Source organism: Sceloporus occidentalis, unplaced genomic scaffold (genome assembly GCF_023333645.1).
Source record: "Sceloporus occidentalis isolate IW3139 unplaced genomic scaffold, rSceOcc1.0.p SCAF_3, whole genome shotgun sequence".
Classification (NCBI taxonomy): Eukaryota; Metazoa; Chordata; class Lepidosauria; order Squamata; family Phrynosomatidae; genus Sceloporus; species Sceloporus occidentalis.
Window position 1 is genome coordinate 238,262,586 of NW_028316983.1, and position 15,669 is coordinate 238,278,254.

The 15,669-nt window shown below is 39.6% G+C and overlaps 1 protein-coding gene across 4 annotated transcripts in view; it reads left to right on the top strand.

Moving 5' to 3' along the window:
- Positions 1–15,669, top strand: part of PHF20L1 (PHD finger protein 20 like 1) — a 62,396-nt gene that overhangs the window by 13,194 nt on the left and 33,533 nt on the right. For 3 of the 4 annotated variants that reach the window (XM_089517984.1, XM_089517986.1, XM_089517987.1), the window contains exons 4-8: positions 120–204; positions 1,437–1,525; positions 7,842–7,904; positions 14,429–14,636; positions 15,148–15,273. In XM_089517984.1, the coding sequence (XP_089374110.1) occupies positions 120–204; positions 1,437–1,525; positions 7,842–7,904; positions 14,429–14,636; positions 15,148–15,273 (571 nt within the window). The remainder of the gene's footprint in view (positions 1–119; positions 205–1,436; positions 1,526–7,841; positions 7,905–14,428; positions 14,637–15,147; positions 15,274–15,669) is intronic. The other variant, XM_089517985.1, reaches the window with a different exon arrangement.

The following is a 15,669-nucleotide window of genomic DNA, read 5'->3' on the forward strand; positions in this document are numbered from 1 at the left end:
TTGAAAGTTGGTACTTTGATTGTTGGCAATAACTTGATATTCATAGACCAAAATATTCTTAGTATCTTAGTATTTAGAACAGGTAATTCAGTCTGTTCTTAAACTTTCTCATAAAACAGGATTTTAAACCTGGAGAAGAGGTTCTAGCCCGCTGGACAGACTGTCGATACTATCCTGCAAAGATTGAAGCAATTAACAAAGAAGGTATGTATAAGATCATTTCTTCTGGGTCACACCAGTAGTTCTTATGATGTAACATTATTTTTCCAACAGCATCCAAGTATCTTTGAGAAGCTTCAGAGAAACCAAAAACTGATTTGACACGATCTTTTAGGTAACAAATAAGTATATCTTCAGAATCTGAGAGTGTAATATACTGGTAACACTAAACTGTGGAGCAGGAAATTGTCAGTCCTTATGTCACATCTGCTGTGATGTTATTATGGACTTTAGGAAAGTTACAGTTATTCTGCCACATGCCCTAGTGTCATGGGAGTAATAAAGCTCTACTTTGCAAGTGTGTGGGCAGTAGTGCTCGCTGTAAAGATTACTGAAATAATGAACTGAAGTTTTTACAAAGTAACAGATTTAGAAAGTTTAAAAAGTAACAGATTTAGAAAGTAACAGCTAAAGATTTGACCATGTGAGGTGAACAATGACGGGATTTAAACATGTACATTGTGAGTAGGTTTTAATGTATTTATTCACTTGGTAAATTCTTCACTAGTTGATCTTTGTAAAAATGCATCTCAATTCTTGTTAATTTATTATGTGGCTTTAAGCAGGATATGAGAATAAAAGGTAGATCCTATAAATCATATATTTAAAACAAGTACATGTAGGCCCGATTTAAATGGACGCTATGAGTCACCCCCCGTCACGTGCGAGGGGGCGGCGTAAAAATGGCAGCACCCTATACACATGGGCGCCGCCATTTTGATGTGACAGATGCCTAGCATCCGCACGTCTCGGCATGGTTGTGACACTGCAAGTGCGCCATTGGCACCTTGTGGCGTCACAATGGCGCCACAAAAAGAACCCGCTTTTTGCGGGTTCTTTTTGCTGCACGAGGGAGCTGCGCGGTTTGTCCGCTGCGGCTCCCTCGTGCAGCAAACTAGGGCGGCGGCAGACTGCCCTTTTGGGAGGTCTGTATCCCGCTGTAATTAGAAAATTTTTTACAAGAATAGGATTGCATGAGATGTATTTTGAGATAGTTGTTGTTGTTGTTGTTTGCCTTCAGGTAAATTTATCATGGTTTTTTTTCTTGGCAAGATTTGTTCAGAGGGGGCTTGCTTTTGCCTTTCTTGAGGCTGAGACCCAGTGGAATTCCATGGCCGAGCAGAAATTTGCACCCTGGTCTCCAGACTTGTAGTCCAGTGCTCAAACCTTGTACAGCTAATGCTGACATTTGACATTCCCTTGTTGCTGCATTCTAGGAACCTTCACTGTACAATTCTATGATGGAGTGATTCGTTGTCTTAAAAGAATGCATATAAAATCAATGCCAGAAGATGCCAAAGGGCAGGTAAGTGAATGTTCAACTAACCTTTGTATTCACCTCTGCATTCATTCATTCTTCTTAATTAGTCTGCTCAGAATAATTGAAGCCATCCATTATTATTTACAGTCCTGCACACAAATTGTATTGATAGTGAGGAAACAAACCGTTATCCTTCTCTAGATAGGATAATTTTGGAAATGCAGTATTTGTCTTAAAAAAAAAAGATAACCCTGCTTTGATAATAGGAGATAGGTGTTTCTTTCTCCACTAGAAGGTCATGGCATACATTTCTTAATCCTTAGACACAACATTTTTACCTGGTAGCCATTTCTCACATAGAGTTGTAAGGTGGGATGGAATTTTCTCCCATGGTTATGCATACAATGCTTTCACTCCCAAGAGGGAATAAGAGAAGAAACTCTCATACCCAAACATACTTAGGCTGTGTGCACAGTTAAATACTGTTAGGTGGTAACTGCAAAAAAAATTGCTGCTTGGTTTAAGGACAGCAGGCTGAATGTGGTGAGCTTTTGCTGTGTGTCGGAGTGAGCAACTGTAGATGCAACCTCTCACCATTTGCTACAGCTGATGTGAATTTTAGTCAAATATGTGGAGGATCACAGCTGTTCACATCTACTGTATATGGTTAGTGGTCTGCTAATTACATATCTAGACATGATATTACTTCTCCACTATTCTTGGGCTTGCGACTTCATTCCTTGCTAGGTAATTGTGCTGAAAAAAATCCCCTTTATATTGGACTTCAGTTTGCCAAGAATCCCTCTAACTGAAGGTATAAATTGGTGTGTAGAATCAAAATGAATCCTTGGTTACATTATTTAAAATTCAGCAGCAGAAGAGACAGCTCAACTTGCACATACTGCTATGTGCCATCCTTGTGATGTCTTGATAAAAGCACATGGATAACTAAACCAGTCAAGAATGTTGCTTGACACCTGGAAAAGCTGCTGCTAGTCGGAGAAGATAATATTGAACTAGATCAGTGGTTGTCTGTCTTTGCTTCTTCTCTTGTTCTGGACCCTCATTTCCAGAAGCTCCAGTCACCTTGGCCAATTGGATGATGGAAGTCCAGAGTACAGTTGCCCTCTGTATCCATGGATTCAACCAGTCATGGCTTGAAAATATATTTTTAAAAAATATATAAATCCCCAAAAGCAAACCTTGATTTTGCTATTTTATATAAGGGACACATTTTACTGTTTCACTGTATTTAATGGGACTTAAGCATCTATGGATTTTAGTATTCACGAGGGGTCCTGGAACCAAACCCCAGTGGATACAAAGAGCCCACTGTATTTGATGGGCCAAAGTTTGAAAACCATTGGGCTGGATGACTCAGTGAATGATCTCACTGACTGACTCTGTTTGCAGAACAGGGCAAACCAGAAAAGTACAGGAATGATAGCTTGCTCTGTTTTGGTGAGAGTGGCAAAACAAAATATTATGTCATCTGAACATGGTCACTCTGTCTTCTTTGGAATCTTTCTCTTCTCTGGCTTCTTAGGATTTTATGGTGGAAATCATACAGCATATGTTGGATTCTTTCTCAATTTTGGGGGGAAGGAAGAAGGTGAAAAGAAAGAGCTTGGATCCAGATAATCCATAAAAACATGTAGATCATAAAGTAAAACAGGCAGTGAAGTTCTATAGTTTGTTTAGTCACTCCAGCTGCTGAGAATGATTAAGCAGCATGCACTGGTACACTGTTGGTAGATGATAAGCCTAGATCACATAAATTCCTGACTTATCTGGCTACCTGAGCTTGCTCAGCATGAGGCAGGTCTTCCTATCTAGATTTCGATTGGTTGTTCTTGGTTGTCTTATTTTTCTTTTCCTTACGGCATTTTTAAAAGTAAGCATGATAGCATTTTTATGAAGTGCATCTTATGAGAAATGACACATTGTGTAAAATGAACTATCATGTGATATACATCACATAAGCTACTGAACTTTCAAATAAAGCAAGCCTTTGTAACAAGTAGAGTTATATGATGTTCTACAGAAGCCATTTTTTGTAGTAAATTTTGTTTTGTGTGCTGTCATTCAATAATTGAACTGTGTCTACACAACCACTTTGGGTTTCACATTGCAGACTTGAAGTGGACAGAGAAAGAAGTTCCTGTCCCCCCCCCCCCCCCATTTTTTATTGTTTCTTTATTACACAGTACATAATGCAAATTGCACAATCCACATTTCATAATATGCTTTTCTCCCCTCTCCCCCCTCCCACAAACAGCATTTGAGGGAAATACATTCCAATCAAGTTAACAATCATTTTTGGAGATGTGAAAAATATCATTAATTATATTTATAACTTCTTCATACACCATTTTACCTGTTTTGTTTTTACATGCCGTGTTCTTTAATGCATTAAAAAAAATAGATGGAGAGGTTGTACTTTCTACCTGTTTTACTGCAGAATTTTGACCATTCTTAAGCACTACAGTGCAGAAGGGTAACTAATTGTAACTGATTTTGGGACCAGTTTTCTATCCATGAAGCCTTGCTGGGGTCACAAAGATTGTCATTAATGCTTCAAAACAAAAGTAATGGATGGAAGTTCACTTTTGGCTTGAATTTATTTATTTTTAATGTTAAACTTTTAAGGCCCACAAAAACAGCATTTGGGGGAATAAGTAAAGCCCCAAGGCCACACTTCACTCTTTCATGAAGTTTTGTCCAAAGTTTGCCCTTGGCATACGTGCCCTCTCCATACATGGATTCCAGTTTACGCGGACAGTGGGAGGCGAGGGACAAAATGGTGCCTGTACTGGAGATGTGTGTGTTTCGTTATGTGTGGTAGTGTGCCGCCATTCAATTAAATGGGACTCCAGCATACGTGAAATTTTCCTTACGTGGGGGTGAGGGTGTCCTCACAGAGCCTCACAGAGAAGTCTTGCCAAAAAGAAAAAGAAAAAGAGATTTTCAGTATATCTGCACTATGAATTGTTGGGTCATGAAAATTTCTAAGGGAAGCATATTCCATATAGTAGATGCCACTGTGCTAAATGATCCACTCCAGAAAATTACAGAATGGATTTCAGGAGTATGGTAGACACTTTGCTTGATAGAAAGCTCTTTAGATTATTTCAAGGTTGAATTGGTCTATAGGAGAGAAGTTGATCTCTGTGCTAACTAAGTCCCAAATTATTTGTCTCTAATTTCACACTATTCAGTATCAGTGCCTTTTCCTTGGTTTCAGAGTCCAGATCATCCTTCAACAGTTGCAGGAGCATGACTATGTGCCTACTTCATCAGTACACAGAGGTGTAGCCTTACTCCCCTATACATGTGATCCAGCACTGGACACAAAGTTTGGTCCTGCCCCTAGAAGGAAGAGAAAAGATAGCTCTTGCCTCCACACTGACGTAATACTATTTGCTGTTCTTGAGGAGGCAATGATAGACTGCATAGAGAGTGTCTTGTGACCAAGTGGGTACTGGTGACCATTGTAGCAGTTTCACTTTCAATTAATGAAAGAAATAGTAAAAGGATACAACCCTATTTAGAACCCAGGCCTGGTGGCTCCCCTCAGCCCTGCTAAGGAGAAGGGCGCTGTGTATTTGATACATGAGATCCTCACAGACACCGACTTTCATGGCACTGTAGCCCAGAGATTATGGTCAGCCTAAGAAGAGCAGTACCGCATAAACCGGCCAGTGCAGAGGGGAATCCTTCTGCTTGTGGAAGCTTTTTTTTACACATACTACATGGTCAAGAAGATTACATGAGATTACATTCATTCAGGCAGGAAGCAAGCAGCCTACTAACAGAACCCAAATTAGAATCCTTATCAGTGCAGCACATGCCGGGAGAATTCAGTTGCAGAGCAAATAAAACAGGTTGGCTAAGCAGACAGACCATCAGCCAGGGAGAGCAGACTCTGAGTCAGTGGCCATTGGAGACCAATGCGGACAGTGGGACACCATTGAAAGACCCCAACTGATCATAAACTGGCCAAGTTCTTCTAAGTTCATATTGGACAAACATCCCCACCAACAGAACTGTACATACATTTGAAGATAGGTACATCCTAGCCACACCACTACTGGGACAAGTACTCCCTTAAGGTCAGAGGGCAAAGAATTACAGCAGTTCTAAGAACATCTTACTGTCTCAGGATAGTATGGTTCTTGGAAAGCAGAGCCATGTCAGTCAGAAAACCCTGGGCACTTAGAGCATGAGAAGATCTTCATAATCAAGGCAGTCCCACCCCAGCCTAATTACAACTTAATGCCTGATTCTTGAGTGGCCAAATCTAACCCCCTGGCAAGATATGTAGATAGGCACAATGTTTGCCTCCCACACAAACTCAGCTAATAGAATCTGTGAGGTCATGTGGAGAATGTTTGAACATATAGAAGAGATTTAACCTAAATCAGATTAACTTCAAAGGAATCATCTTCTTCATTCAAGTTGGCCTGCAACCAAATATACTGAAAAAACAGATATCAGAATCTCCACCATAATTCCAGGTGCCACCTACACCCCACCTTCACACTGTGACATCAAGAGAATGTTGAGAAAAGCATTTTCCCTCATCTGCCACAGTCTCTAGGTGTCTCATATGGAATCCCCAGAAGGTACTGAAAACCTGTAATAAACTATAAATACTATGCTGAACATAGTAGTGCTCAAATTATTATCATGGAAGGTGTTCCTGATACCACTGATATCATCATACAGGTAATCTAAACTGAATGATATTCGATTTGGAAGGAACTCTGCCTGTGACTTCCATCAGGAGCCAGTGGTCTTTTGAAGAGATTGACATTAATAATCAGTATAAATGTCATGGTTTCATAGGACTCATGAATTCTATCCTCCTCCTTCCTTCAACTTAGCCAATTGCAGGAAAAGGAACAGCACATCATAGGCATGAAAGCGTAGCCGCACTATATATTAAGCATAATGAAGCATTATCTCAGGCAATCAGTTCATATCATTCTGGCCCAACACTGGCCAGATGGAAAGCCAGCATCTTCACATGCTCTGAAGCCTCTATTTTTGCTGTTGTGGCAGAAGTAATACTGGCCCATTCTATCAACAACAAGGTCAGCCTGGCACCATCCCATCTCGAATATATACTAGCAAGGCTGCAGCATGGTCCATTCTTCCTTCACTATTACAGATTACAGTTTGCTGCTTCTTCCAAAGCATGATTCAAGACCTTTCCAACAAGTTGTTCCTTGATAAAGCAAAACAAAGCAAGAAAACCCACCCAGCAGATGAGAAATGCTTCTTATTTATCCTCTGCAGAAGAGTAGCCAAGCGCACCTTCATCATGCCTGACCTCAAGGGTCCCTCCCTCCAGCTTCCATCTCTCTCTGTTCTGCCACTGAAGGAAAAGAACAGTAGCAAGGCCCCTTCCTTAGGTTTTCTAGCTGCCACTGTTCTAGCCACTGAAGGAAAAGAACAACCAAGCACCTCCATCATGATGGATTTAGCTGCTCTTCTCCTCATCCGTTTGTCTTCTCTAGTTTAGATTGTAAGCCTGAGGGCAAGAGCCACTGATTTAACTATCTGTATGCCACATTCAGACAACAGTAAGATCACCTTTGTTTATTTGCCTAAAGGGAAGGGTACAGTTGCATCAAATATATAAATGTAAGGATATTTCCCAGCACTATGGCGATAACACAACCCGCAGCCTCATTCTGTTTAGGTGGAAAATGAAAATGAAATGTCAGATTATTTTTTGGTTGTGTGCACCTCCAACAATATGTTATGATTGATATAGAAATGAAACATACTTGGTTTATAATATTGTAACTTTGAAATTGTAAGTTGATGCAATTCCAGATACATATTGAAGTTGCTTAACTTTTTCATTCAGATATCTGATTTGTTGCTTTCATTTAATTGAAAACACGTAAATGAATGGGATGGTATTATGTACACATATACACAAAGAAATTATCAACCTGTTGGAAAAAAGTACATTATCTCTTATTTTAGTTTATCTTAGAAGTTGTAATGAATTCTGCTTAATTTAGCAGAGGTAGTTTCCCTTTTGCATGACTAATCTTCTAGCACTCAAATACATATTATTATGCATTTTGAATTTTTTAACCAGACCATGGCTCTGAGAGGTTGCAAGGCAGAATATTTGCATCCATGTTTGTTTGTTTGTTTGTTTTTAGATTTTGCAATTTAAAACTCTGTTTTAAAAGGGATTTCATTGTTGAGTTTGGGTTAAGGACAGGAAGGGAGGGTGAAATACTGTAGAAAGCATTACTGAATGGAGTCTGCTAGTGGAGAGGCATTTGTGATAACTTGTTTTGTTTCCATATTTGTGTTTTATCTTCAATATAATTAGGCGTGCGAGAGGCAACAGATAGCACCGGAGCTGAGATTAGTGACGGATAACGAGCCTCATGAAGTGAGTTTTGAGGGATTTAAAGGAGAGGGAGGGCTCTTGCACACAGGAAGCAGAAGCTGAGGAGGACCCATGAAAACCTGAAGCAGCAGAAGAGGTGTCAATAGCTGGAAAATGAGAGCTGTGAGAGAGGTGGGGCAGAACTGTGTAGATCCTCCGAAGGTGAGAGCAAGCAGTTCAATACTGATTTGGGTGAGCTGTGGATGGATAATGTTTCAGGTAGAGGTAATGCTTCAGGTGAGAATGAAAGCTTTTTTTTGTACCGGACAAAAATCTATTATGTGGAACTGAGGGAGGTTGTTGATACTATATATAGGAATAAAGGAACCTAGGAAGTAGTGAAGTCTTACTCTGTTTCACCTTCCTACTTGTGTGGGTGAAAGATATGAAATGTTTCTCTAGCAGAATTGCTTTAAGGAATATATTTGCACAATGGAATATATAGCTGCTGAGGATTTAGATTTAGTTCTTGTTGTTGCTATATGTAGCTCATACATTTGCTAGTACTTTGCCTCAGGGTAGCAATTTTCAGACACTGTAGCCTTTATCGTTTGTAAATAGTCAAACATAGTACCTCTTGGCTAGCTGTTTCAATTATTCTAGAAGTGTGGAATGATGAAAGTCCAGAATGGGAAAAAACAGTATCTAATTTTTAATGAGAGCCTAGTGGTTATGATACAATAATCAATTTGTTGTTAACTGCCCTCAGGCTGACTTTGACCTCTAATGTCCCTGTGAATTAGTCATCTCCAAGGCACTCTATCCTCAACAACTCTGGTCAATTTCTGCAGACTTTGAGCCATGTTTGCTTTAATTGAGTTTATCCATCTGGTGGATAGATTGAATCGTATCCATTGTCTTCCTCTCTTTCTACTGCCTTTTATCTTTCCTAGCATTATTGTATTTTCTAGCAAGTCATACCTTCTCATGATATGGCCAAAATATGGCAACCTCAGTTTAGTCATCTTGGGTTCTAAGGAAAGTTCAGATCTTGTACCCATTTGTTTGCCTTTTTAGCCATCCACAGTACTCACACAACTCTCTTCCAGCACCACAACTCAAATAAATTGATTTTATTTCTATCAGCTTTCTTCAGTGTCAGACCTGCACATTCTTATATAGTGATGGGAAATATGATGGTGTGAACAATGCTCGTTTTAGTATTCAGTTATATAGTATATCTTTGCACTTTAGGAATGTGGCACCTGCATATCTTAGGTTGTTCCTTCCTCCAATCTTAACTCCTCCTTCCTCTGAATCATAGGCGGGACACAGACCACCAAAATGTAGCATGGCGGCAGCGATTCTAGGGTTAGGGGGCGCGCACCATTCAGACACTCCCAAACCCTAGTATGTCCTCCGTATGTCAAAATGACGGCACCCTGTCTACATGGGCGCTACCATTTTGATGTGACGGCCGCACTGCATCCAAATGGCGCAGCGCAGCTGTGACATGCTGGCTCCACTACAGGGCGCTTGTGGTGCCCTTTCAGAGGCACCGAAAGGAGCTCCAAAACAGAGCGCCTTTTGTCACGTGTATCGCTGGCACGGGCTTTACACAGCCACGCCAGCGATATGGAAGAGAAAGGAGCCGAGTGGCCCCTTTCTCTCTCTCTCCCCACCGCTGTCAGGATGTCCTTGGGGCATGAAGCCCCAAGGACACCCCTTTCCAGGCCGCGGGGAAGCGGTGTTTTGCCGCTTCCCCAAGGCCTGGAAAAGTGGTGGATCGGAGCCTCCAGGGCTCCCGCTGTGGCCACTCAGGCCCTGATCTGTCGGGGAAAGGGGCGGGTGCAGGCCACCCCAAAAGGATGGTCTGTATCCCGCCATAGCCTGCTTTTTGTATAATATTTTCTGCATATAAGTTGAACAAATAGGATGATAAGACTCATTCTCGTCTCACTCCCTTTCCAGTTGGGAGCCTCTCCCTTTCCTGAACCCAACCTACACATGTGGAATATCAATGGCAATATTAATTTTGAGTGAATTTGGACAAAGAACTTCAGCTTTGTAAACAAAAAGATGCTATCTGGCAAATATGCCCAAAGTAGTTAAAATACCAAGTTATCAGGAGATCAAGTTCAGTTGATCAGATTGTCCAAGATTTTTGTCAGAAAGGGTGAAAACTTGCACATGTTGAATTGAAATTAGTTCCTCAAATCTGGTTTGTAATTTCTTGTCCTTTGTAACATGAACACTCACTCTTTGGGGGGATAGTATTGTGTGTTCATTCTCCATTTTGCTTGTTTTATGTATTACGGTGTTTGGTACATACACACAAACAATTTAATATACAGATGGCAAACACTTGAATGTAAAGATTTAAGTATCAGAGGATTGACTGGAATCTCGTACAAGCCATTTGGCCTCTCTAACACAGGTTTTAGGAGCTTTGGAGCAAAATGAAAAGACACTTTATTTTTAATTTCAGCTTTATATACGCAGGAGAACCATATATACAGGGAGAGTGAGCAGATGAAAAAACACTTTATTTTTAAATATAGCTTTATATATGCAGGAGAGCCATATATGCAAGTAAAGTGACTTCATAATTAGAACTGGGACAAGAGCTGACTTCTAGGTACAATAGGTGAGGTGGGGTGGAAATTTTTTCACAAACTTTTCAGCTGGTAAATTTTCTGCTGAAAATTTGTTTTATGTATCGTGTATGTGTGTGTAACTTCATATGTTAATGATACTGTAGTGGCTGTTACTCTGAGCAGTATATATGTATACAGTCATTATAAGTGTATGGTTCTAAAATGAATGCATTAACACAATTTTTTTTTTTAAAAATTCAGTAGTAAAGATTTTGCATTTTAGTTATCATAAACGTAATCCTCATTTAGTTGTCTTTTATTACAGACACACTTTATCCTTAAACTTATTAGTAAGTAAAAAAGGCTTTAAAGGTTAATTCTGATGGGGTGGCTAGGTAAGGAGGTAGTCATCAGATACTTTTATTGAAACGTCACTTCTTCATAAGAGTAACCTGAATACTAATTTATTTCAGGTTGCACGGCTGTTTTATGTACAAAATAGGAGCAAAATTTGGTCCTGATTGATCCTAAGCCATTGGGGAATATTCTCATTCAAAAATTTCTGGAAAGATCCAAGTTGTCTACAGACTGGGTAGTGTTAGGCTTTGATAGTAAACGGCCTATCAAAAATACAGCACATCTTGTAGAAAAATAGTAGTCATTATTTACTTTAGGATGGGAAATATGCAAGTGCTACCAATGGTGTATGAGAAGAGCCAGCGTGGCTTAGTAGTTTCTGTGTTGGACTATGACTCTGTGGATGAGGGATAATTTCTTGCTCAGCCATGAAACCCGCTGAATGTCCTTGGGCAAGTCAGCCTCAGAGGAAAACAATGGCAAACCTCCCCTGAACAAATCTTGCCAAGCAAATCCCATGATAGATTTGTTTTAGGGTCGCCATAAGTCAGAAATGATTTGAAAGCACACAGCAACAACCTTAAAGTCCTTTGGAGCTTGCTAAGCCCCATTGTTCACATACCAAATACTAACAATATATTTAGAAGAATTGTGTTCAGAATGTACCATTTATGTTCATAAAGATGAAAATAAAGCAAATCAGGTGTGGTACTATAGTTTTCAAAGCAGTAGCTGAGTTAGACCCTTGTAGTTTAAAGAGGAGATTGGAAGAGAAGGAGAGAAAAGGGAAAAAAATGTGACAGTACCTTTAAGACTAACTGGTTTTTATTTTTGCGTGTTTTTTTTAATATAAATCCATTACTTCAGGCATTCTATCCAAAGAAGAGGGTTTAGATACATGAAAGCTCTTGTGAAAATAAAACCATTTAAATGGGCTGCCACATCTTTATTTAATTCCTCCTCCCTTCCTCCAAATCAAGAGCGGTTGAATGATGTATTTCACACAGTGGTAATAGGCAGAATTGTTTTTCTTATGTTTTTGATGTAATCCTATAGATGCACAATGTGGTTGTGGCAAAAAAAAAGTTCTACACAGCGACTGTACACATTGACTGTATCTCAGTGTCTTTATGACAAATGTGGAGGTTTGAAAAAGCTTTGGAGAAAACAGTGGCCTTTTGTACATTTTAACATTTGCAAATTTAGCATAGAGTTCTCTGGATGATTTGACATAAACATATCAGACATCTCTATCATAGCAGCTCTGAATCATGTACAGTGGTCCCTTCCCTTACGCGGGGGATCCGTTTCGGACCCCCTCACAAGGGAAATTCTGCATATGCTTGACCCCCATTAAAGACAATGGGACTCGTGCCTGTGGTGGTACGCAATATATCGCACCCATGTCAGAGAGCTGATTAAAATAGGCTGTCATGAATCTTCACTGTGACTGGCCATATGGGGAGGTGGCCATTCAGTACTTTTAAATCAAATAGTCATTTCACAAAATGGGTAGTCACATAAGGATTTCTTCACCTGCATATCACAGAATAATTCATTCCATTTTGAAATAGTCTTAAATTAGCTCCCAGTGAATATCTGATTCACCTGTAATGAATACAGGTACCAAGTACCTATCTCATTGCATATGCTTTCTCTGTTTTAAAGTGAGTAGCTGTCTTATTTTCTCAGCGTACTGTTTAAAGGCACATTTTATTCCTTTGAGGCATTATTTTTATAGGTATATCCTTCTAGATATGGTTTGTGGAATAAATATATTTTGTATAGCACAGTATGAATACAGGCAAGGTACAAGGTGTTGGTTCTATCCTTTAAAGCCCTTCATGGCTCGGGCCCTGACTACTTGCGGGAGCGTCTACTTCCATACAATCCAACCCACACACTTTGGTCCTCTGGGAAGAATCTGCTACAACCTAAGAAGACCAGACTTTCACCGGTGACCCAGAGTACCTTCTAATCAGCCGCTCCCAGGCTCTGGAACGACCTGCTGGATGAGATATGCCATATTACCACCTTGGAAGCCTTTAAAAAGACTATTAAGACAGATCCCTTCCGGCAGGCCTTTCCACACTAGACTAGATCCATTAGATCCATTAGACTTACCTCCTCCTCTATTGATACTGATAGCAAAATTGATTGGTACCGTTCCCCCCCCCCCCTTTTCTAGAGGAAGACTCATTTTAGCGCTAATCTGCTGGAAATTTTAGTGTATTCGTATTGGACAGTTTTAAATTTTTTGATCTTTAATCTTTTTTTAGGGGTTGATCATTGTTTTTATGATGGGGGAGGGTTGGGGTTTGTGGCTTTTTAGATTGTAATTTTTAAGTGTTTGTTGTTTTAATTATACTGTTGGAATCCGCCTTGATTCCTTTGTGAAAAAGCAGAATACAAATTATTATTATTATTACTTAAGTGTTATGAACTTCTTTAAAAAAATAAGAGAGTAGGATAAAGGCAAGATCCATAGGTGTCTCCAGCCTAAATAGGCATATACCCTGCCTGTTAAGAGAGTTTTGATGCTCTGTCAGGAAAGCTTGGAATTGGTGTATCTACTCATTTATGTGCCTGATGCAATTTTATTCTTAAAAGGTGGTTGTAAATTGAACATTACTTTTGATTGCAACCCCGTTAAGACCTTGTCTTGGTGTTGTGGGAGTTTACGAGTCCATATAAGTTGAGACTATATCTTTGCAGGCCCATACAAAAGGCCAATCCAATCCTTGATTCTGCCTTAAAGATTTTCAGATTTGTGTAGTAGTTGTATTATTGCAGAGAATTTGCATTGAATTATCTGCTCTGGACATTTTCTGTCAGAGTTACATTTTCAAGTTGCATTTTCTGCCTGCAACTTGATGTTGTAGTGGCTTTTTTAGCAGTCTCACTTGACTCTTCTTTGAGAGAGAAACTAGCCAGAGGACCAACACGTTTTTCCCTTGATTGAATTCTAGCTGCATAGGCAAGACAAGGCAATAGAATTACCAGAAACTTAGTTATTCAGTAGTTTTTATCGTATTTACAAGTTGCTTAAAAACAAGGTGGGTAAATAATGGCTGTGTGTATTGTAGCTGTGTTATAAAGCATACGTGTTGCCTGCAAAAGGCCTTTGGTTCAATCCTAGCATCTCCATTTAAAGGGATTAGATAACAGGTGATGGGAAGGACCTCTGCCTATGATCTAAGAGAGCTGTTGCCAGAATAGACATTGCAGGTCTAGATGGAGAAATAGTCTCACTTGGCATAAGGCATCCTTCTGCTTGGCAGTTTGTGCCAAATCTCAGTTCTTCTTCTGATTGTGAAAAGGGCAAATGATCAAATTATTAAACTTCATCTGTGAAAGTTGTTGCAGGAGCAACCTCTGTTACTCATTTTTTGATTCTTCTGTGCAAGGACATGCACACTTGCCTTTTTTATGTACTTTTCCATGATCGTTTTAAATGTGATTATTCTCTAAGTACCAATTTGCATGAGCAACAGAAAGCCACCGAAAGTAACAATTTATAAAATGTTACATGAAAATTTTCCCTTCCAAGAGCTTTCTTCAGAAGAGTTTTTCTTGTATGTGGATTTTATTTTGATCTAATTTATTTCCTTGATTTTTTCTCTCTTTATGTAGGACTGGATAGCTTTGGTCAAAGCTGCAGCAGTGGCAGCAGCCAAAAACAAAGCAGGAGTTAAACCACGGACCAGTGCAAACAGCAATAAAGACAAAGAGGAGAGAAAGTGGCTTAAAGTACCTTCAAGGAAGGAAGAAACATCAACCTCAACAATTGTCCAGGAAGTTCAGAAGAAGGAAGAGCAGTCTACATCCAGTGAGACATTTGGTAGAACAAATTTTTATGCTTCTCAAAAATGTGATGTGTAACCAATATGCTAACATGTGTAAGCGATTTTTCAAGAGCAGTTTGTATTTGTGAAGCAACATTTGTGGATGTAAGAACTTAATTACTTCAGATGGATAACTTCTCAACAGGATGTTATATTGGATAAGACTGGTTGTATAGAAATAAGTTAGTGTCTATAGTACAGTGGTACCCCGGGTTACGAAATTAATTGGTTCCGCTGCCGCTTTCGTAACCCGGAAACTTTCGCTAGCCGAATAGCCCATAGGCGCTAATAGCGAAAGCCGCGATTTCGTGTGAAATCGCGCCGAAAAGCACCAAAAATTTTTTTCGTAACCCGAAAAAAAACCCGTAACCCGGAACAGTTTTTTTCTTTGGAATTTTTTCGTATCCCAGGAATTTCGTAAGGCGGTGCTTTCGTATCCCGGGGTACCACTGTATATGGTTTGCTTTCAGACATGTATTTGCAGTATTTCTTCTTTTACAAATACAGGATTCCCTCTAGTGGACGTCCCAAAGATTGCCTTTGCACAGGCAGAGAATGCATTAGCACACAAGAGGAAAAATAACCTAGGAAACTCATTTCAGGCAAAGAGGGCTCGTCTTAACAAGATCACTGGTAAGCTCTCATTTGAGAGTGCTGTTGGGATTGCTTTTATGGTGGTTGATTTTGCATATCCATCTTTCTGCCGTAAGGTGCTCTTTGCTGTTTTGTATGTGTGGGCATCAGTTCTTTGCATTTAGATTATTGTTGAAGAATTGGGAAAACATACTTTTGATTATTTTGCCTTATTTACACTAGATCAGAAAGAATAAGGGGCTTGCCCTGACACTTGGAGGACTGCAGCGCACCATTTTTGTTTCCTCAGAGAGTTGAGAGCACAGTAGAAATATCAGAATTTGCAAAAAGGGGGAAAAGTCTGAAAATTTTAAGTGTATGTTCTATAGAACTAATGAACTTTCTTCTAGTGAAACTTGTGAAAAGTGAAAAAAGTAAACCGAGCCAAAAAGCATG